At 46.5% G+C, this 22,429-nt stretch overlaps 1 protein-coding gene across 3 annotated transcripts; it reads left to right on the top strand.

The window, feature by feature from the left end:
• Positions 1-22,364, top strand: Timm44 (translocase of inner mitochondrial membrane 44). 3 transcript variants are annotated; one of them, XM_004672191.2, is made up of 13 exons: positions 1-73; positions 2,456-2,551; positions 12,604-12,774; positions 13,823-13,903; positions 14,533-14,682; positions 14,774-14,913; positions 15,198-15,283; positions 15,844-15,936; positions 16,035-16,159; positions 17,450-17,500; positions 19,987-20,076; positions 21,481-21,591; positions 21,878-22,364. In XM_004672191.2, the coding sequence occupies exons 1-13, from the start codon at positions 29-31 to the stop codon at positions 21,995-21,997; spliced, it is 1,359 nt and encodes a 452-aa protein (XP_004672248.1). In that variant the 5' UTR covers positions 1-28; the 3' UTR covers positions 21,998-22,364. The 3 variants fall into 3 exon arrangements, with proteins under 3 accessions (XP_004672248.1, XP_045007207.1, XP_045007208.1); XM_045151272.1 differs by lacking the exon at positions 12,604-12,774; XM_045151273.1 differs by lacking the exons at positions 12,604-12,774; positions 13,823-13,903.
• The last annotated feature ends 65 nt before the right edge of the window (positions 22,365-22,429 follow it).

Genomic DNA, 22,429 nt, shown 5'->3' with positions numbered 1-22,429 from the left:
ACGCCAAAAGATCACACGGGCTTCCAACATGGCGGCGGCGGCGCTGCTGGGCGGCTGGTCCCGCTGTCGGCGGGTGAGCAGAAGAGCAGAATTGATGGGCAGATTTAAGGGGCTTTGGGCGCTCAACCTTCAAGGTGTCCTCAAGTTTTTGGTTCTCCTAGCCTTTCCTATGAGCTCCACCAGGGTTTTGGTCATTGGGTTAGCTGAGGCCGGGGCCGGGAGCATGTAGCCAGGCCTTGAAGGAAAAGACCCGAGTGCGCCTGTTGGCCGCCATGCGCGGGTCAGTTGTGTGTTGTGCACAGGGCAATGAATGTTGGCCAGGGTGGTGGTGCTCCGTGGAAGAAAATGTAGTCAGGTGAAGGTTAAAAAAACCAAACAAACCAGCCAGGCGTGGTGGCCCACGCTTTTAATCCCAGCATTTGGGAGGCAGAGGTAGGAGGATCCTCGTGAGTTCAAGGACACCCTGAGGCTACATAGTGAATTCCAGATCAGCCTGGGCTGTGAGACCCTACTTCAAAAAGGTGTGTGTGTGTAAGGGGGGCATTCCTGGCACGCGTTTAAGTATTCCTTAGTTCCAGAGTTTGCCAAAGCCCAGATCAGTCAGATTCTAGAGCCAAATTGTTAAGGAAAATAAGTGATAGAAACTGAATGTTAGGCGATGGAAGGTATTTTTGAATGGAGACTAACATGGGTGGTGCTCCTCTTTGTCTTTCGAGTCAGGGTTTAAGGGTTGGGATTTTTTTGTTGTTTCATATTTGTTTACATTGACAGTTTGTGCATGCATATAAATACATTTTGGTCATAATCCCCTCGCATTACCTTGTTCCCCCTCTACCCCCTACTGAACCCTTAGTCTCTCTTCTACTTTGATATCTTCCACTGTCCATGATGGAATGCTGATGGGCCCAATACTGTACAGGTCCTGACAGTTGTTATAAGGTCATGAGTGCAACAGCCACTTCATGTGGGTTTTAGACACAAGATTAGTGAAGAGCTAGCCAAATTTAAAAGTGCTCTGAGGTTTTTCTCAGACAAAACAACTATTCACTAGAACTTGAGATGATTTCTTATGTTTTTCTGGAGTCAGTGAGTGTAGGATCACAGAAATAAAACAAGATATTTACACCAAGAGTTACTGCCTAGTAACCATAAGCATAATGGGTACCTGTATAAATTTGGGATGCCTCTGTGGTTGCTGAAAGGAGAGGTGGGGAACAGGAAGAGGAAAAACCTAGAAAATGCAAAGTGGTTCTGATTGGTCATTTGATTTCACTGTACCAGGTTGTCATGCTAAATGCATCTGCATGCACATCATTTGGTAGAAGGTCCTTTCTCATGAGACTAGCTGGGTCTTGGCCCAGAGGGACTCCCTTGCATTGCTCTGCTTGCAAAATCTTCAGTTGAGACATTTTAGGTTTATTCCTGGGGTTTCTCTGCAGCATTAATATTGGCTTGTCTCTGAAAGTCCAGGTCTGTAGTCTTTGGACACTGTCAGAAGTAGAGTGGGTTTGACTGGGGTTAATTTTTATTGCTACTTTAGCCCTCTTCCCCTGTAGGTAGGCATTTCTTGGAACTCATCTCTTCATCCACTCCCCCTTCCCCCAATGCACACAGTTTCATAGGCAGGAATAGGTCATGGAAATGCAGATGTGGCATTTTCTTTTTCCATCAAATGCCTCTGGCTTCTCGGACTTCACAAAGATTGAAGATTGTTGCTCTCTGTCCCTTTGGTCATTTGGGAACTTCCAGCTCTGGGGTTTTTTTTTCCCTAGGCTGGGCCTGGGCTGCCTTGGCCCAGGCCCAGGCCCAGGCCCAGGCCCAGCTCGGAGGCCCCCATAGTCCTTACTCTCTGCATGGTTCTTTATCCCCTCCAGCTCCCCACATGGAAGGAGCTCCTTGAACTTTCTTTTCTCTTTTCTTTCCACGGTTTTTCCCCCCCAGACCCTCCAGGTGGGATCTCTAGCCACATGGGTGCCTTTCCTTGGCTGTACTTCCCTCAATAAATATAATAATTTAAATTTATTTATTTATGTATTTATTTATATTTGGTTTTTGAGGTAGGGTCTCACTCTAGCCCAGGCTGACCTGGAATTCACTATGGAGTCTCAGGGTGGCCTCAAACTCACAGCAGTCCTCCTACCTCTGCCTCCCGAGTGCTGGGATTAAAGGCATGCGCCACCATGCCTGGCAATAATTTAATTTTTAAGAGATTGAAGATTGTTTAGCAATTGAAATCAGCAAATGACTCACAGGGAACCCCTACATATACTTTTTTTTTTTGAGGTAGGGTTTTCCTCTAGTCCAGACTGACCTGGAATTCACTGTGTAGTCTCAGTGTGGCCTCAAACTCAGCGATCCTCCTACCTCTGCCTGGGATTAAAGGTGTGCACCAACGGCCTGCTCACTTCCTAGTCACCTCATTTAAATGGATCTTTCTCTTTTCTCAACCAATTAGAGATACCTTGGCAGTGGGATCCAATTTCTCTCCAGCCACAACCTACCCCATGGCTCAACATACCAGATATGTCGGCCAGGCAGAGAGCTGCCACTGGTGAGTAACTGAGGATGCCAACTCTCAGATGTAGGAGACATCTAAAAAGTCATGCTGCCATGGGGATTTTGAGGGTGGGTACTCTGTATTCATGGCCTTTATAGATCCAGAGCCCAGTGAATCTTGTCTTTTGGGTGTTCCAAGAAGTTTTTGGTCAGCTTCCTGTTCAATATTGTCAAAGCAGGGTGCTTCTACTTCACAGACTAATAGCACATCAGGTCATCTTTGATGGTTAGAGAAGGCATCCTAAGCCAGGTGTGGTGGCACATACCTTTATTCCTAGCATTTGGGAGGCAGAGGCAGGAGGATCACTGTAAGTTCAAGGCCTCCCTGAGACTACATAGTGAATTCCAGGTCAACCTGGGCTAGAGTAAGAACCTACCTTGAGAAAAAAAAAAGGAGGGAGGAAGAGAGGGAAGGAAGGAAGGAAGAACATCTCTATAATTGAGCTACCTTCGTCCTCCCTGTGGCTTGTGTCCATGGGTCCGTCACTATGCATGACTATTATGTTAACTTTTCCTGGGGACATGTGAGCAGATGTCTGCTTATCCCAGGTAGGGCATTGACAACAGACCAAAGTAAGGATTATACCAAGGTACAACCATTGAGTTTATTGGGGTTACTTATAGGAGTGTGAATAACTCAAAGACAATTGCATGCAGGCAGCTCAAAGGTCCAAGTCTTTTCTGCCCAGTTACTGCTTACATAATTTTGGGACAGGCCTTATAAATCTTAGAAATTTCAGGAGCTTCCTGAAATTTTGTGAGTTTTGTTTACTTTGTTTTATGATCTATGCATGTGTGGTGTTATGTATGTAGGATGTATGCATGTGTGTGAGCAATTGGAAGGTATCAGTGTCATCTGCTGTACTTCCACTTTATTTTTGTTTCTCTCTGAACCTGGAGCTTCATGTTTGTCAGTTAGCCAATGCACTCCAACAATCCTACTGTCTTTGTCCCCCTCGGTGCTGGAGGTTCTCAGCATGTCACACCTGGCTTTTTACATGGGTGATTGGGATCAACCTGAAGTTCTTATGCTTGTGTAGTGAGTTCTCTTACCTGCCAAGCTGTTTTCCTAGCTCCTACTTCCTGAATTTTAATGAATCTTCCTCTCGGATCCAAGCTTCAGTTCTGAGGAAATTGCTACAATGGCTGTGTAGGTAGTAGAATCAATGACTCTTTGCTCCCTGGGTCTCACCTTCTTTCTTCTGATCACTCCTCTTCAACCATGCTTCTGTTGGTGTCATGAGTGAGGCAGGAAGTCACACATTTGCACGCTAGGGAAGTCCATCCACAACCTCCTTGCTTACAGTTAGAGCCCACTCATCTCCTTCCTCATAGGTAGCTAATTAATTAGATCCTGTTCTGAGCATACCCTAGGAGTAGAATAGGTTCTAATGAGTCTTTTCCTATTGTCACTCTCCCTTAACCTGGCCCTTAAGGGGCCAGGGAGGTAGCCAGCCTTGGTGCAAAGTGGCCCCTTAGCTATTTTGACAGGCCCAACATGTACTGAACAGACTTGGTCATTCCCAATGACTGTTGTTCCCTAAGTTATATCTTTTTCAGTCCACTACTATCAGCTATACACATCTAACCCTGACCTGATCTGATCCTGAAGCTGGGGTTTTTTGTAACATATTTTTTTACTTGGTGCTAGGTATCTAACTCAAGGACCTTGCACATGGTAGGGAAATGCTCCACCATTGAGCTCCACCTCTAGACCTCTGGGAACATGATACCCATAGGTTCCTGGAAATTTGAAATTCGGTCCTCATGCTCACATGGCAAGCATTTTACTAGACTGAGCCATTTCACAAGTTCCCTTCCCCCATATTTTATACGTTGTATGTTTTTCTATATTTTATATTTTCCAGAGAGAGAGTGTGTACATATGCACACCAAGGCTTCTTGCCTCTGCAACTGAACTCCAGGTACATGCATCACTTTGTGCATCTGGCTTTATGTAGGCACTGGGGAATTGAACCCCAGGCCAGCAGGCTTTGCAAGCAAGTTCCTTTAACCAATGAGCAATCTCACCAGCCCCCCCCCTTTTTGGTTTTTTGAGGCAGGCTGGCATTGAACTCACTAGGTAGCTGAAGATGAATCTTGAACTTCTGAGCCTCTTGCCTCTGCTTCCCAAGTGATGGAATTGCAGGTATGCACCCCCCTGCCCTGTGTGGTAGTTAGGCTTTACAGGCAAGCTCCTTAACTGCTGAACCATCTCTCTAGCAATGACTCAGGCATTTTTGATTAAACTTCCTACTTGAACCCCTGGCAGACAGATCCTGGCTACAGAGAAGGTGTCACTGGGGAGGAATAGATCCTAAAGCCCAGCCCTGAATTTCAGCCCTAAGGTGTGGAGAAAGCAGGGTAGAGTAGTTTGAACTATGGTGGTTCATTCTTACTGATAGTGCTTAGATCTATGGAAGAGGGCCAGCTTCTTCTGTCATTGATAGTGTTTCCCCTGGACTCTGCAAGCCTGAAATAAATCCCTTCCTCCCATAAACTATGTCTGGTTAGATGTTGGTCCCAACAAAGTGGAGCTGACTATAGCACCCTACTTTAGTATTTTACTTTTTGGGGGGAGGGGTGTTTGGTTATTTGGAAGCAGAGAGAGGGGAGAGAGAGAGAATGCATGTGCCAGGGCCTAGTGCTGCTGCAAACATACCCCAGGCACATGCACTATTTTGTGCATGTGATGTTACATGCTGTTGCAGACAGGTTCACATTGCTGGCAGAAAACACCCAACCAAGAGCAGCTTGTGGGGAAAAAAAAGGTTTATTTTGGCTTATAGACTCAAGGGAAAGCTCCATGATGGCAGGAAAAAATGATGATATGAGCAGAGGGTGGATATCACCTCCTGGCCAATATCAGATGGACAATAGCAACAGGAGAGTGTGCCAAACACTGGCCAGAGGAAGCTGGCTAAAACACCCATAAGCCCACCCCCAAGAAAACACTGCCTCTAGGTGGGCTAATTCCCAAATCTCCATCAGCTGGGAACCTAGCATTCAGAATACCTAAGTTTATGGGGGACATCTGAATCAAACCACCACATTCTCCCCTTGGTCCCCACAAACTGATAACCATATGTGATATAAAATGCAATGCATTCATACAACTTTAAAAGTCTCCATAGAGCTGGAGGAATGGCTTAGTGGTTAAGGCATTTGCCTGCAAAGCCAAAGGACACAGGTTCAATTCCCCAGGACCCACATTAGCCAGATACACAAGGAGGTGCATGCATCTGGAGTTCATATGCAGCGGCTGGAGGCCCTGGCATGCCCATTCTCTCTCTCTCTCTTTCTCTGTCAAATAAATAAAAGTAAATAAAAATTTCTGTAGTTTTTAATCAATCCCAATGATACTCAAACATTCCTTAAGATCTTTTTTTTTTTTTTTTTTTGGTTTTTCGAGGTAGGGTCTCACTCTGGTCCAGGCTGACCTGGAATTAACTCTGTCATCTCAGGGTGGCCTTGAACTCATGGCAATCCTCCTACCTCTGCCTCCCGAGTGCTGGGATTAAAGGCGTGCACCACCATGCCCGGCTCCTTAAGATCTTTTAACTGAGCCATGATACCCCCCAAAAAAAACCCATAATGGCACAGAATAAACATTCACACTGCAAAAGCTGACACTGGGCATAGCAAAGAAATATTCAACCAGTACAAGATTTAAACAGGGCAAATATCCAACTCTAGCTTCAACAACTCTAATCAGTGACAACTGTAATCAGTGATGAGTCTCCAAGTCCAATTATTCTAACTGGTGACAAATCTCTGGAGTTCCATTTTTGCCTCTCCAGCAAGGCCACTCAAACTCCCAGAAAACTTCATCCAGTGCTGGCAGCTCTCCTTGGCAGTCATCCATAGTCCTGGCATCTCTACTGCAATCCATCCTCACAGCTCTATCGGGTCTCCATGCAGGCAGTCCAGCAAGCCTGCTTTACACTGCCCATGGCTGTTTCCAAAACACAAGACTGCATTATAGATTCAATGATCTTCTCTTTCCTCCATTTGTTATACTTCATAATACCAGGTAGGCTACCAGCTTGTTAATCCAGTGGGGAATAAAGCCAACTTTGAAGAATGGGCCATTCCTTCAACATTCAGTCCCCTTCAAAAGACTGCATTCTTACTATTGACCTATGCAAGCCAGATGGCTCAAACTCAATGGTGTAATCTCTCAAACCATTGCAGCTGAATGGGCAGCAGATTTGGCCCTCAGATGTCATTTTTTCTGTGCCATATTCCTCTGTTCAGTCCATTTCTATGCAATGCAACCCTGCACAAGTTCTCAGGACACAGGCATAACAGCAAGCCTCTCTCACAAACGGCTTCTAGCCCAGTCCAGGCAAAGCTGTTTCTCACCCTCATAAGTCAAACCTCAGTCTGTAATTCCTACTGCATTCATGTCTTTCAAGTGATCAGAATAGTCCATCAAACTGTACTTAGAGCACTGCAAAGCCTCTCTTAGGCCAAGGTTTCTAATCCCTCCACATTCCTCTTGAAAATCAGCCCCAAAAGGCTAAAATCCACACAGTCAGGTTTCTAGCAGAAATGATCCTACTTCTCAGTACCAATTTACTGTTGCAGTCAGGTTCACATTGCTGGTAGAAATCACCCAACCAAGAGCAGCTTGGGAAAAAAAGGTTCATGTTGGCTTACAGGCTTAAGGGGAAACTCCGTGATGACACGGGAAAATGATGACATGAGCAGAGTGTGGACATCACCTCCTGGCCAACGTCAGATGGACAGCAGCAATAGGAGACTATGCCAAACACTGGCAAGAGGAAACTGCTGTAATACCCATCAGCCCACCCCCAACAATACACTGCCTCTAGGTGGAGTTAATTCCCAAATCTCCATCAGCTGGGAACCTAGCATTCAGAATACCTACGTTTATAGGGGAACACCTGAATCAAACACCATATGTGCGTACTGGGGAATTGAATTCAGGCCATAAGGCTTTGCAAACAAGTGATCTTAACCACTGAGCTATCTCTCCAGCTTCTTTTTTTTTTTTTTTTTGGTTTTCTGAGGTAGAGTCTCCCTGTAGCCCAGGCTGACCTGGAATTCACTATGGAGTCTCAGGGTGGCCGCGAACTCACGGTGATCCTCCTACCTCTGCCTCCCGAGTGCTGGGATTAAAGGCGTGCGCCATCACGCCCGGCTCAGCTTCTTTTTTTTTTTGAAGCAGGTTCTCACTGAAACCTAGTCCAACCTGGAACTCATGCTATAGTGCAGGCTGGCCTAAAACTCACCCTCTTACTTCAGCCTCCCATATACTGAAATTAATGTGTACACCACCATTCCCTCACAGTATTAGCATTTTATTCTTTCTATTTATTTATTTTATTTCTTGGCTTTTTTAAGGTAGGATCTCACTCTAGCCCAGGCTGACCTGGATTTCACTGTGTAGTCTCAGGGTGGCCTCAAACTCACAGTGATCCTCTTACCCCTGCTGGGATTAAAGGTGTGTGCCACCACACCCAGATCAGTATTTTACTTTTGATAGACTTGATCTTTTTAGAGCAGTTGTAGGTTTAAAAAGAAAGCCTGATCCAAAAGTACAGAAGGATCCCATTGCTTTTTTCTTTTCCTTCATGATTTACATGTCCCTTCTTAGTCATATCTCCCATTGTAGTGGACATTTGTTACAGTGAATTCATCAGTGTGGATATATTGTGTTAAGTACTGAAATTTATGGTTCCTTTTGGGTTCATTTCTGTGTTCTAGTTCTGTGGGTTCTGACAAGTAGGTAAGTACTTGTGTCTGTCATTCCAGATTCATACAGTAGTGTTACTAGCCAGACATGATGGCATATCTCTTGCATCCCAGCACTTGCTAGGTAGAGGAAGAAGATCAGAAGCACAAGATCATCTTTGGATACATAGCAAGTCTGCAGCCAGTCTGAGTTTAGACCCTGTCTTTAAAAAAAAAAAAAAAAGTTTCACTGCTCTAAAACTCATGGGCTCTGCCTATTTATCCCTTCCTCCCTTCCCCAGACCACTGACAATCACTGGCCTTTTTTACTGTCTTCATTGTTTCACCTTTTCCAGAATGTCATGTCATTGGGCTTGTGCAATATGTGGCTTTTTCATTTGGCATCTGTCAATTAGTTGTATTTAAAATGTCACCACCATCTCTTGAGGGCTCCATTTCTCTTTATGCTGAATATTCCATGGTCTGAATGAAGTATCTTTTAATATCTTTGAGGGGTTGGTTCCAGGGGTCTAGGATGCTCAAGTCCCTTCTTCATAGTGGAGTAGTGTTTGCATAGAACCTGGATGTAAAAAAAAAAAAAAAAAAAAAAAAATAAAAAAATGCATGTTAAGGGTTTTTTTGTTTGTTTGTTGTGTGCATATTTATGTGTGTGTAGATGTGCATGCATGTATGTGGGTGTGCAGGCCAGAGGTCAGTGTTGGGTATCTTTCTTAGTCATTCTCCAGCTACCTTTGTGCAGGGTCTCCCACTGAACCCAGACCTCACTGATTTGGATAGACAAGCCAACAAATCACAGGGGAGCCTCCTGACTTCTGCTTCCCCAGTCTTGAGATTGCAGGCATGTGCCACAAACACCAAATTTACATGGGTGTTAGGGATCTGAACCCAGGTCCTCGTGCTTGTGTGGTAAGCACTTTACCCACTGAGCCATCTACCCAGCCTCCCCCGACTTTTTTCTGTGTGTGTGTGTGTGTGTGTATGCATGCACGTGTATGCATATACATGTGTAGAAGACAGAGATGTCAGGTGTCCTGTCCTCTTCCATCTTACTTCCTTGAGACTGAGTCTCTCACTGAACTTAGCGCTCACACTGCTTTTTAGTTAGACTGGCTGACCAACAAGCTCCAGCAGTCTTCCTGTCTCTGTCCCCTTTGGCGCTAGGATTATGGGTGTTCATGGGCATGCCTAACTTTTTTGTTTTGTTTTGATTTTTGAGGTAGGGTTTCACCCTATCCCAGGCTGACCTGGAATTCACTGTGTAGTCTCAGGGTAGCCTTGAACTCACCATGATCCTCCTACCTCTGTCTCCCGGGTTATTTCATTTATTTATTTATTGTTTGCTTTTGCTTTTCATGGTAGGTCCTCACTGTAGCCCAGGCTGACTTAAAACTTACTATGTAAACTCAGGCTGGCCTTGAACTCATGGTGATCCTCTTGCCTCGGCCTCCCAAAAAACGAGATTAAAGGCATGCGCCACCACGCCTGGCCTATTTTTTTTTTTCCAAATTTTCATTAACAACTTCCATGATATAAAAAATACCCCATGATAATACCCTCCCTCCCCCCACTTTCCCCTTTGAAACTCCATTTTCTATCATATCATCTCCCCATTTCAATCAGTCTTTTATTTTGATGTCATGATCTTTTTCTTCTTATGATGGTCTTGTGTAGGTAGTGTCAGGCACTGTGAGGTCATGGATATCCAGGCCATTTTGTGTCTGGGGGGAGCACATTGTAAGGAGTCCTACCCTTCCTTTGGCTTTTACATTCTTTCTGCATTAGACCCTGAGCCTTGGAAGGTGTGATAGAGATATTACAGTATTGAGCACTCCGGTCACTTCTTTCCAGCACCATGATGCCTTCTGAGTTATCCCAAGGTCACTGCCTTCTGAAAAGAGAAGATTCTCTACCAAAAGTGAAAGTAGCATTACTATAAGGGTATGAGCATTAAGAGAAGTACTTACTGGGCAGTTTGATAAGTATAGTATATACATTTAGCCAGACAGCAGCAGATGTTACACGCCTAGGGCTCATGACTACCTCTGTTTTAAGTTTTCAGTATCAGGGATGTATTCCCTTCCATGGAACGGGCCTCCAGTCCAGTTAGAGGGCATTTGGTTTCCACCATGACAGATGTGCCACTATTGCACATTGGCTCATTTGGCTTGGCTGGCCAAATACAAGGCTTGCAGTGTCTACTGTGGAGTATCTTCATTGGTGATTTCTTTCTCTTCCATTGAACTGCATGCAGAATGGCTTCTTCTAGCTTTCTGTCAGGTGGTCTACATGGAGGAGGTTATCAGCTCAGTTCTAGCAGGATTTCTCAGTGGCCTTGCAGCCCAAGTATGTGGAGTCTTCAGCAATAGAGTCTTACCATATATTCCTGGTGGGAAACCAAGAGCCTCGGCAATGGCCTATAATGTTTTGGGGGCATCAGGGACCCCTGGCCAACAACTCACTGGAAGGTATCCCATCCCTGGCACTGAATATTTTCTAGCAACAATTTACGGCTCCTGGGTGTTCCATTGTCCAAAAAAGTAGGTTTCCATATGATTTATTTATATCTTCTTAGATTTTAATTAGCCCTCCCTCTCTTTACCTTTCCTTTACTCAATCTCTTCCTCTGACCTCATTTTGGGCCTTTTCACCCTCATTAATCTACTCTTCTACTTACATATATGCAATACCATCCTATTAAGTGCTCCCTCCCTTCCTTTCTCTTTTATATCTCTTTTCTAGTTTACTGGCCTTTGCTACTGAGTTTTCTTCCTACTCACATGGAAGTCCAATCATCTGTAGCTAGGATCCACATATGAGGGAGAACATTCGACACTTGGCTTTCTGGGCCTGGGTTACCTCACTTAGCATAATCCTTTCCAGATCCATCCATTTTCCTACAAATTTTATAACTTCATTTTTCTTTACCGCTGAGTAGAACTCCATTGTATAAATGTGCCATATCTTCATTATCCATTTATCAGTTGAGGGACATCTAGGCTGGTTCCATTTCCCAGCTATTGTGAATTAAACGGATAATAAACATGGTTGAGCAAGTATTTCTAAGGTAGTGAGATGAGTCCTTAGGATATATGCCTAGGAGTGCTATAGCTGGGTTATATGGCAGATCAATCTTTAGCTGTTTTAGGAACCTCCACACTGATTTCCACAATGGCTGGACCAGATTGCATTCCCACCAACAGTGTAGAAGGGTTCCTCTTTTTCCACAGCTTTGCCAGCATTTATGTTCATTTGTTTTCATGATGGTAGCCAATCTGACAGGAGATGGACTCTCATTGTAGTTTTAATTTGCATTTCCCTGATGACTAGGGATGTAGAACTTTTTTTTTAGATGTTTATATGTCATCTGTATTTCTTCTTTTGAGAACTCTCTATTTAGTTTCATAGCCCATTTTTTAATTGGCTTGTTTGATTTATTATTTAATATTTTGAGTTCTTTGTATATCCTAGATATTAATCCTCTATCAGATGTATAGCTGGCAAAGATTTTTTTCCCATTCTGTTCATTGCCTCTTTGCTTTATTTCACAGTGTCATTTGCCGTACAAAATCTTTATAATTTCATGAGTTTCCAGTGGTTAATCTGTAGTTTTATTGCCTGAGCAATTGGGGTTACATTCAGAAAGTCTTTGCCAAGACCAATATGTTGAAGGGTTTCCTCTACTTTTTCCTCTAGCAGTTTCATAGTTTCAGGTCTGATGTTAAGGTCTTTAATCCATTTGGACTTATTAACAGCATCCATGATTATAAACAATATCCCATGGTAATGCCCTCCCTCTCCCCATTTTCCCCTTTGAAACTGTATTCTCTATCATATCCCCTCCCCCTCTCAATCAGTCTGTCTCTTATTTTGATATCATGATCTTTTCCTCCTATTATGATGGTCTCATGTAAGTATGATGGTCTCGTGTCAAGCACTGTCTGGGGGAGCACTTCGCTGGCCTATTTTTAATTTTTTTTTTTTTTTTTTTTTTTTGGTTTTTCGAGGTAGGGTCTCACTCTGGCTCAGGTTGACCTGGAATTCACTATGTAGTCTCAGGGTGGCCTCGAACTCTCAAAGATCCTCCTACCTCTGCCTCCCGAGGGCTGGGATTAAAGGCGTGTGCCACAATGCCCGGCTATTTTTAAATTTTTGAACTGTATTTTATTAATGTCAGTAGTATAGATATGTAGAGCTTACTGTATCAGTTTATTAGTAGTTGTTTCTGTAGAGAAAGTTTTAGATTCCCCTATAGGCTCAGTGGTAACCAGATACTTCCCTATATACTCTTACAGTCTTTAACGTTTTTTTTTTTCTCTTAACATTTAGTCCAAATCATATTCCTCTGGGAGCAGAAAAGGTTTTTTATCTGGCTTGCTAGATAACATCAAACAAGAATTAGCCAAAAACAAAGAAATGAAAGAAAGTATAAAAAAGTTTCGAGATGAGGCAAAGAAGCTGGAAGAGTCAGATGCACTCCAGGAAGCCAGAAGGAAATATGTGAGTGTCTTTGTCCCATACCTTTATTCTCAGAGCAAGGCAAGATCCCTACCTAATGGGAAAGAAAGGACAGAATAGGGTTGTGAAGCTTTCTGCCTCTGCATGTGTACTAGGCAGAGTCCTATCCTATTGGGTGGGCATCTGATCAGCATAGGAGTTTTGACTGCTCCATTTCTGACCTGGGCCAGTTCACCCCTCCTTAGGAAGTTTGGTACCCTCCTATGCCCCACCCAGAGGTCACCATATCGATGCCAAACTTATTACAGACATCCAATCAGCGTAACACACTATAGCCCGGAACTCCTGGACTCAAGTGATCCTCCTGCTTCAGTCTTCTAAGGATCTAACTACAGACATGCACCACCCCACCAGCTGTGTGGGCATCTATACTAATGACCACAGCAGAAAAGCTTGGAGCCACACTGCTCCTGAGTGCTCTTGATTGTGGTAGTAGGGAATTGGTCATGGTGCTGGTGTCACTCCTGATCTCAGTGATCATGGGCCTGGGCTTGGTGTCTTTATACCACGGAAGGGCCCTGCAGGGAAGCCAGCATCATCCCCCTTTACCACTGAGTGCCCTGGGTCCCTCAGCATTTTGTTCTGTAGGTCACCACCACGTTATAACAAAGGCCTTTGTCTTCTGTGTATTCCTATGCCACTTGGATGACACTCCAAATGGAGGATGGCCTTGCTTTGTCATTAAGGAAGGAGTTATCTGGAGCCCAAGATTGAGGCTGGATGGATAACAGAGCAAGATTAGGATCATGTCGAGAGCTGCCCTCCCTCCTCTCGAGATGGCATTGCTGATGAATGGGTGGCAGAGAAAGACCCAGAGTCAGGGGACCAGGTGTTCTGGTGGTGACTGCCAAAGAGCTTGAAGTTGCTAGTCTTCTGCCATGTGGACTGACAGGAGGAAGTCACCTCAGGGTGGTATTGGGTACAGACCGTGAGGTTTGAGCTGTGGAGAAAATGCTTCTGGGGACCTTTGGTGGTAAGATCAAGCTCACCGTTGTATCAAAATACAAAGAGACAATGTTCTTGTCCCTAGAAAACCATCGAGTCGGAGACAGTGCGCACCAGTGAGGCAATAAAGAAGAAGTTGGGAGAGTTAACTGGGACAGTGAAAGAGGTAATGAGTAGGATCTCTGGAACCCCACAGGAAGTGTCCCTGGTATACAGGCAGCAAAACCATGTTGGCTGTCTCTTAGGTCAATGACCCTTTAAATCAGCTTCATGTGACAACAAAAATAAAAGGGTAGCTGGGCGTGGTGGCACACACCTTTAATCCCAGCACTCAGGAGGCAGAGGAAGGAGGATCACCATGAGTTTGAGGCCACCCTGAGACTACATAGTGAATTGCAGGTCAGCCTGAGCTAGAGCTAGAGTAAAATCCTACCTCAATCCCACCCCCCAAATAAATAAATAAATAAAGGGTAAAGTGAGGATTTTTGTTCTTCCTGGCTGAAAAAATAGAAGAGGAAGGGATGCCCCACTTCAGGAAGTGTTGGAGGTGGGTACAGAACCCTCAGAGGGACAGCAGTCTATGCAAGGTTGGATGCCTCCTCCTTACTCTTCTTACCCCTGCCCACAGCTCTCTTGGAATCCCATGGCTGGGAATTCCAGGAAGATGCCAGCTAATGGCATTGTTTGGCCTGGAGCTGGTGTTCAATATCCCAAGAGTTTGCCACAGGCCTCTCTTGGCTCCTTAACCTGGAGCCGAACTGAATGAGAGCCCCTCCTCTGTCTCTGTCTCAGTAGAGTCTTGATGAAGTTAGCAAGAGTGACCTTGGTCGCAAAATCAAGGAGGGTATGGAAGAGGCTGCCAGAACAGCCAAGCAGTCGGCAGAGTCGGTGTCCAAGGGCGGAGAGAAGCTGGGCAGAACTGCAGCCTTTAAAGCCATCTCCCAGGTGAGACCAGACTGAGCCAGACAAGGGAAGATGGGAATAGGGGCCCCAAAAGGTGCTGGTCAGTACTCATGGGCCGGCTATTAACCTGCAGGGCGTGGAGACAGTGAAGAAGGAAATTGATGAGAGTGTACTGGGGCAAAGAGGGCCCTACCGCCGGCCCGAGAGGCTTCGGAAAAGGACGGAGTTTGCTGGAGAGCAGTTCAAGGAAGACAAAGTGTTTGAACCTAATGAGTAGGTACCAATCTGTACCCTGGCTGGCCCTCACTACTTCCCTGGTGTCTGTTCTTGGGACCCATGGGTGGCTTCTCAAGTCATGCTATTTCTGGCTCCTGCTTTGGACCTGAGGGACATGAGCAGAGTAGGGAAAAAAGGAGGGGGAAAGGCTGAAGGTGAGAGCAGGTCATTGGAACCATCTTCTCCTGTTGCCTTTTCCATGGTTGGTGGGAGGGTGTAGGGCCTTGGGATAATGGCCCTGGGGCTATACAGTTCATGCCATCTATTGTCTTCTTCCTCAGGGAAGCACTGGGGGTTGTGTTGCATAAGGACTCAAAATGGTACCAGCAGTGGAAGGACTTCAAAGATAACAACATAGTGTTTAACCGTGAGTGTGACCAGCCTGCCAGATCCTGGGCAGACCGTGGGTGAGGGCCACTCCTCTCTTAAGGTCCACGTGCTCTTCTGGTGATAGGTTCTGTTACTCAGACACTAGATAATGGCTCCCTTAGAGGGGTAGGAACCCCAGAACCCTGGGGTTGATGAAGGCTGTGTCAAGGTTCTGGGGATGGTAATCACTTTCATCTGGGCATAGGATTTTCCAGGGGCTGAGCAGGAGCCATCAACTGCATGTTCCTGTCCCTTCTCCTGTGAGGACCACTTGAGACCCTTATTTTCTTTGTATTGGAGGCCCCAGCCAGTGTGGGTGGCACCCCATTTATGGTGCTATCCCTCTGGGGTACAGCTGAGGGTCTGCGCAGCCTCATAGGTAGGTGGATGAATAGAATCCTCTTTATGCTGAGATGAAGAAGCAGATTGTAGACCCCTCTCCCAGACCTAACTGGTATTGAGGATGGGGCTCATAGGGAGTGCCTCCATGGAACTGTGGAGTAGGAGTGTCTTATCAAAAGGGGCTCTCCCTCCAGCTCCTATCACCATCTCCTGCAGGGTTCTTTGAGATGAAGATGAAGTATGATGAGAGTGACAATGTGCTCATCCGGGCATCCCGTGCTCTGACAGACAAAGTCACGGATATGCTGGGTGAGTATTTATCCCCAGGACCATCTTATTTACCTTCCTGGACAGTGAGCATGGAATCTTGACCCTGAACTCACTCAGGGCTCCTCCACATCCTGCAGGGGGCCTGTTCTCAAAGACAGAAATGTCAGAGGTGCTTACAGAGATCTTACGGGTGGACCCTGCCTTTGACAAGGACCGCTTTCTGCAGCAGTGCGAGAATGACATCATCCCTAACATCCTAGAGGTACAAGCCCTAGCAGGATCCTCAGTCAGCCTCAGTGCAACAGTTGTTCTGGTTCAGGGTGGTGCCCTGACCTGCCATACCTCCTCCTCCATCCTTGCAAGCCCAAGTCCAAGTCCAGAATTATCTTGAAAGAATCTGGATGCTAAGACTGTTTTCTGAGCACAAATATATCACCTTCCAGGCTCCTGGAGCTCCCCCATCCAGACAGGTTTCAGCAGAAGGTGACTGTGGAGGGTTCTTGCCTTGCTCATGGTCATGATGGTTCCCAGAATGGGTTTCTCTTCCTCTTTGCAGTCAGTCATTCACCCTTCCTTCTTGTCTCCTGGTACAGTTTCTCTGAGTCCATTGCTGGGAGCATCTGCTGCTGGTGTCCTGGTGTTTGTCTCTCAGGGGTCAAAGCCTTTTTATGCATCAGGGAGAAGCAGGCAATCTCTACACTCATTCAGACCCAGGGTGCCCTGGACAGACCATGGCCAAGGAGGTTTGGGCCACTGTATTAGGCCATCTCAGCATCCATATTCAAATCCTCTTGTCCCTTTGGTTTGAAATATCTTGCTCAAGATGTATTGCAGTCTGACTGCCTGGAGGCTGTTGCCAGTCTCTTCCTCTCTGAAACCCTCAGCAGCCCCCTAGTTAGGCCAGGTCACCCTCAGACCCTTCATAGAACCAAAAAGAGCCCCTCCATGGGCCTTCCTCTTGCCACCTATATCCTTATATACCTCCTCCGTGGGGTCCTTATCTTCAGCTTATTACATCCTTCTGCCTCTGAGTAGGGCTAGAAGGAGATGGGAAAGGGGCAATGGCCAAGAACAATAGCTGGAACCAAGGTAGCTTCTCCTGGGTCACAGAGGCCACAGTTTTACTCCTGAACAGCTGACTACTTCCTGCACTTCTCTCCTCTTGGAGCACTTTCCTCCTTGCCAGATCTGTCCTCAGGTTCCTGTTGTTATATGTTCCACCTCAGGAGCTTCCCCCTCCTGCAGCCTGTCCCACTTCTAGCTGTTCCTACCTTTAGGAGCCAACCATCCTAGGGGTGATCCTGGCTGTCTGGGAGGCAGAACTGGAAGGCAACTCCTCATAGATCAGAGTCAGACACACAGCCACCTTCCTTTCCTTTCCACAGGTCCTCAGACATGTGTTGGACACCCATAGTCAGCCCTCCATTCCTCAGACCTAAGCCCACCAGCCAGCTAGGGGTCTTGGAAAGGTTCCACCAAAGAATGTTCTCATAGTTCTGTTGCAAGAGCCCACTCACCTTCTTGTACTTATTTTTCTCCTTTCCTTTTTTAGGCCATGATTTCTGGAGAGCTTGATATTCTCAAAGACTGGTGCTATGAAGCTGTGAGTACTTTTCCCCCACCTCTTTCAGCCAGACCAACTAAAAAGAAAACAGAAAAATCACAGAAGGGCTGGAGTGTGTCTCAGAGTAGAGGGTAGAGTGTTTGCCTAGCATGCACAGAATCCTGGGTTCTATCCCTAGCAGTGCAGAAATAAATAACATATGGAGAAGGTCTGCTTGGGTGGCTTTATAGAAAGAGGCAGGACAGGGGGGAGACAAGTCTTTGTGTCTGATATATTTGGTTCCCACAGAGACCCAGAGAGTCTATCCATGTGTCCCTTCCTTGTCGTTTTTTTGGTTTTTCAAGGTAGGGTTTCAGTCCAGCCCAGGCTGACCTGGAATACTCATGGTGATCCTCCTACCTCTGCCTCCTGAGTGCTGGGATTAAAAGCATGTGCCACCACTCCCGGCTCTCCCTTCCTCATCTTGTGACACATTTGTGGTCACTCAGTCCTTTACCAGAAGTATGCAGATGAGCCCACACCATGTGCACAAGTATACCGAGATCAGAGAGAACATTGGGTGTCCTCTATTGCTCTTTCACCTTATTTTCCTGAAACAGTCTGTCACCGAACCTGAAGCTGTTTTTCTCCTAGCTGACCAGAGAACCCAGTGATTCTCCTGTTTCTACCCCACTATGTCCTTAACATAAGGGTTACATGCTTCTGTGACCATACCCAGCTTTAACATGGGTGCTTAACCCATGATTAACCCACTGATTCTTATATCCTCAGCCCCCATAAACTGATTATGACCACCCCAGTTCAGGTGGCCATGAATAGAACCCTGTGGTGAAATGCCTGGGATGCATTTAGGCTAGGGCCACAGGGGTCAGGGAGAGAGGGTAGAAAAGGTCACTGAATGTCTGATTACCTTGGCCCTTCTAAGTCCTATGCATTGGTAATTATGGGTGCCCCACCCCTACTCTCTGTCCCTTGACCCACCTTATGTGAAGGTTATGAAGTTAAATTGTGAATATAGGAGCCAAGTGCCCAGCAGGTCTGTTAGTGGTTACCCTCACAAGATGCCAAAATACAAATCAAAACAAAGTGTCGATAGACTTGCCGTTCCTGGAGGAGCAACTTGTCCTGATAAGGCTCCTCACTACTTCCAGGAGTACCTTAGGGTCCTGGGGCCACTGTCAGAGCAGGCAGTGGAGAGACCAACAGTGTCCCCAAAAGTACACACTGTCTACTCCACTCCTGGCAGCCTCTCTGTCCCTGTGGGACTCCTGGCATCTGTCTGATCAGGCCACCTCACCTCACCCTGCTGGCTCCCAACTCTGCCTTTTCAAGCATTTTATCCCCCTACCCCTACCAGCTTCTTTGTATGAAGCAATCCAGATTTTTTTTTTTTTTTTTGCTTGTACTGTTCTGCACCCTGCTCACAAACAACTTGGAAAAAGCAGAGGAAAGGATTCTGTCAGATTTTCTTTTTAAATAATACTCCCCTGCATGGTGACTAATCCAGCAGGCATTTGTGAGGTTTTTTTTTTTTTCCTTAACTTTGAAACCATGAAGCTGTGGCCTATCTTCTGCCAGAGAGCAGCTAGCACCCCTGGAGACAGTGGAAGTCTCCAGCTGTTCCTATGAGGTGTAACGCATGAAACTGGATATAGCTCAGTGGATAGAGCATTTGCCTGACATGCATGAAGCCTTGGGTTCCATTCACAGTGTTGCATACACCAAGTGAGCATGGAGATGTATACTTGTCATCCCAGCACTGAGGAGGTGGAAGCAGGAGGATCAGGAGTTCAAAGTCATCCTTAGCTCACTCAGTGGTTGAAGCTAGCCTTAGTTACAAGACAATCTGTCTCAAAACAAAAACAAAAAAGGGAACCCACCAAGCAAGGTTGGCACTATTTCGTCTTTTCTCAGCAGATGGTTTGTGTCCATAAAAAGTAGATGCCTTCAAAGCATCTTCCATTCTAGGTGCCTGCCAAAGCCCATAGAAGCTGCTAGCAATATATTTGTAGCTGCATGTCTCAGGAGCTGCCTTTTGGATTAGACTCAGGGCAGTGGAGGGTGGCATGAGGGGCTAGTTGATGAGAGAGGCTAGCTGGGCAACAGGTTCCAAAGCAGCGCACAGGTTTAGGATAAATCCTAGAAAAGAAATTTGGTTCCAGACCAATATTGTAAGTGGAGGTGGATATGAAGAATGTTAAAGATCAGCCAAGGATCCATCCACTTATCCTGAGAATATACTTGGGATGATGTTCCAGAATTACCTACCCAATTTACTGATTAACACTGCTTTCATTTGGGAGCCTGCCTCTTTCCATAATGAGAGGCAAGCTTGTGGTTCAGACCAGCAAAGAGTGGCACCTGCCTCCTGCCTGGATCTGTGCTTTCACCAGCTTCTGCCACTCTTGGTGTCAGTTGACACATACCCAGGCATTTAGGTGAGTGCACATCAGCTCCAAGTGAAGCTGGAGGTGTGATCTGCCCCCAGTAGCTATCCTCATGAGTCTGTTGGCCTTTTGTTGCAGACCTATAGCCAGCTGGCCCACCCTATTCAGCAGGCCAAGGCTCTGGGCCTCCAATTCCACTCTCGCATCCTGGACATCAACAATGTCGATGTAAGTGCCTGTAAGGATCAACCCCAAGGGGCCGGGGGGGGGGGGAGCGGGGGAGGGGGACAGTCAGCTTAGCACCAGCTGCACATAAGATTAAATGAAACTAGGCCTCCTGGGGCAGGCCTATAATCCCTGCTACACTGTAAGATGAGGAAGGCTTACCTGCCTGCCTGGTCTGCAGAGTGAGTTCAAGGCCAGACTTCAAAATAAAATGTGAAAGCCGGACAGTGGTGGTGCATGCCTTTAGTCCCAACACTTGAGAGACAGAGGTAGGAGCGGCGCCATGAGTTCAAGGCCACCCTGAGACTACGTAGTAAATTCCAGGTCAGCCTGGACTAGAGTGGGATCCTACCTCAAAAAACCAAAATAAATAAATAAATAAAAGTGAAAAGAGGGCTACGGTTATAGCTCTTAGTGAGCCCTTGCCTAGTATGTGTGACAACCCTAGGTTCAATCTCCAGGCTTTTGGATAACAGATGCATTTGCCACTTTGCATCCAGCTTTATGAGTGCTAGGGAATTGGACCCAGGCAGGCTTTGCAAGCAAACACCTTTAACTACTGATCCATCTCCCCAGCTCCTTGATACATTTTCAATAACATTTCCAGCTGGGTATATCAAAATACAACTCATCATAAACACAGGAGTTCCTGTGTTGAGCAGATGGTGGGCATGGCCCCAGCCTCCACTATCCATGAGCACATAGGCGCTAGTGCTTCTGTATCTTTGCAGGCAAGGACAAGGACTTCGTTATGACGGTGTGGGTCCCCAGTGGGTAGCTCAGCCCCAATACTTTAGTATCCTTCCCTGAGGGGATTTATGGGGAGGCAAGAGTCAGTTTCCTGTCCCCTCTTCTCCAACAGCCTGTATGTACCTCTGTGACCCCCAACCTGAGGATAGAGAAACCCCACAAAATAAAGCAAGCCTGGGGCTGGAGAGATGGCTTAGTGGTTAAGCGCTTGCTTGTAAAGTCTAAGAACCCTGGTTTGAGGCTTGATTCCCCGGGACCCACATAAGCTAGATGCACAAGGGGCCATATGCATCTGGAGTTCATGTGCAGTGGCTGGAGCCCTGGTGCACTCATTCTCTTTCTCTCTCTGCAACTGCCTCTTTCTCTTTCTGTTTGCCACTCTCAAATAAATAAAAATTAAAAAAAATTAAAAAAATAAAAAAGAAAGCCTGGACTTGGCCACAGGAAAGGTCCCATGAAATGGGAAACTACCCATCTCCAAAGTGAGACAGCCCTAGTGTGAGATGCAGAGCCTCAGGATGAGGCAGCAGGGTACCCTCAGCAGGACAAGATGTCCAGCCTCCTGGTAGGACAAAGCACAAGGGGCTTGTCACCTCTAAGGAGCAGGAGTGGGACTTTGCTGTTCTGAGGTCTATATCCCCTCTCTGCTTTTGGTAGCTGGCCATGGGCAAGATGATGGAGCAGGGCCCAGTGCTGATCATCACCTTTCAGGCCCAGCTGGTAATGATCATCAGGAACCCCAAAGGCGAGGTGGTCGAGGGTGACCCGGTGAGTGGAAGAGCAAGGGAGTGGGCAAGGGGGACAAACTTCCCTAATCAGGGCCTGGGGTGTTTCTGCCTGACACACACTAGCTTGGAGCCAGGAGGTTCTATGACCTGGTGGGGAGTTGGGGCCTGGTAGAGGTCAGGGGAGCCACCCACCATCCTGTCTGAGTAGTGACTCTGGCTTGTGGTACCTCTTCCTGGTCCCTTCTAGAGCCTTCCCTGTCTCCCTCAATAGCCTTCTTCATTGTGCACATATGGTCCAGGCCCCTCATTCTTGCTGATCTCTTCAGGATAAGGTGCTGCGAATGCTGTACGTGTGGGCACTCTGCCGAGACCAGGACGAGCTCAACCCCTACGCAGCTTGGCGCCTCCTGGATATCTCTGCCTCTAGCACAGAGCAGATCCTCTGAGGGTGCACCAGCGACCAGGGAGCCTCAGGGCTGGACATCATGCGTCAGACATACAGGCAGCACCAGGCAACTTGGCACTCAGAGACAAGACTCCATGGCAGTTGCAAAACCAGCTATATAAGAAAGGGCCCACTGTCTTTAGGGGAACACTCCCCAGAATGAGATGTGGGGCTGTTGCTGGCTGGTGCATGCCAGCCACACAGTGTGAAGGGGGAAGAAAGGTGAGGCCCAGCCTGCTTCTCCAAGTGGCCTAATGGACATTCCAGTCAGGTTACATTAAGTCTGTTTTTTAATTTTATCACTGCTCTTTCTTCCTATACATAAGCCTGAGAATTGGTAATAATAAACACCAAAGTATGTAAGAGCAGCTTGCATGGTCTAAGGTGTGAGTCTCTGGGGCAAAGGGGAGGCAGGCAGTGGGAGCTGGCCAGA

This window comes from Jaculus jaculus, chromosome 5 (genome assembly GCF_020740685.1).
Source record: "Jaculus jaculus isolate mJacJac1 chromosome 5, mJacJac1.mat.Y.cur, whole genome shotgun sequence".
Taxonomy (NCBI): Eukaryota; Metazoa; Chordata; class Mammalia; order Rodentia; family Dipodidae; genus Jaculus; species Jaculus jaculus.
The sequence above is the reverse complement of the archived record's forward strand: the minus strand, read 5'-3'. Positions and strand labels throughout refer to the sequence as shown.

Coding starts and splice junctions, on each gene's coding strand:
- Timm44 (XM_004672191.2), top strand. CDS start 29: ATGGCGGCGGCGGCGCTGCTGGGCGGCTGGTCCCGCTGTCGGCGG. Junction 74..2,455: donor GCTGGTCCCGCTGTCGGCGG/GTGAGCAGAAGA, acceptor TCAACCAATTAG/AGATACCTTGGCAGTGGGAT. Junction 12,775..13,822: donor AGGAAGCCAGAAGGAAATAT/GTGAGTGTCTTT, acceptor TCTTGTCCCTAG/AAAACCATCGAGTCGGAGAC.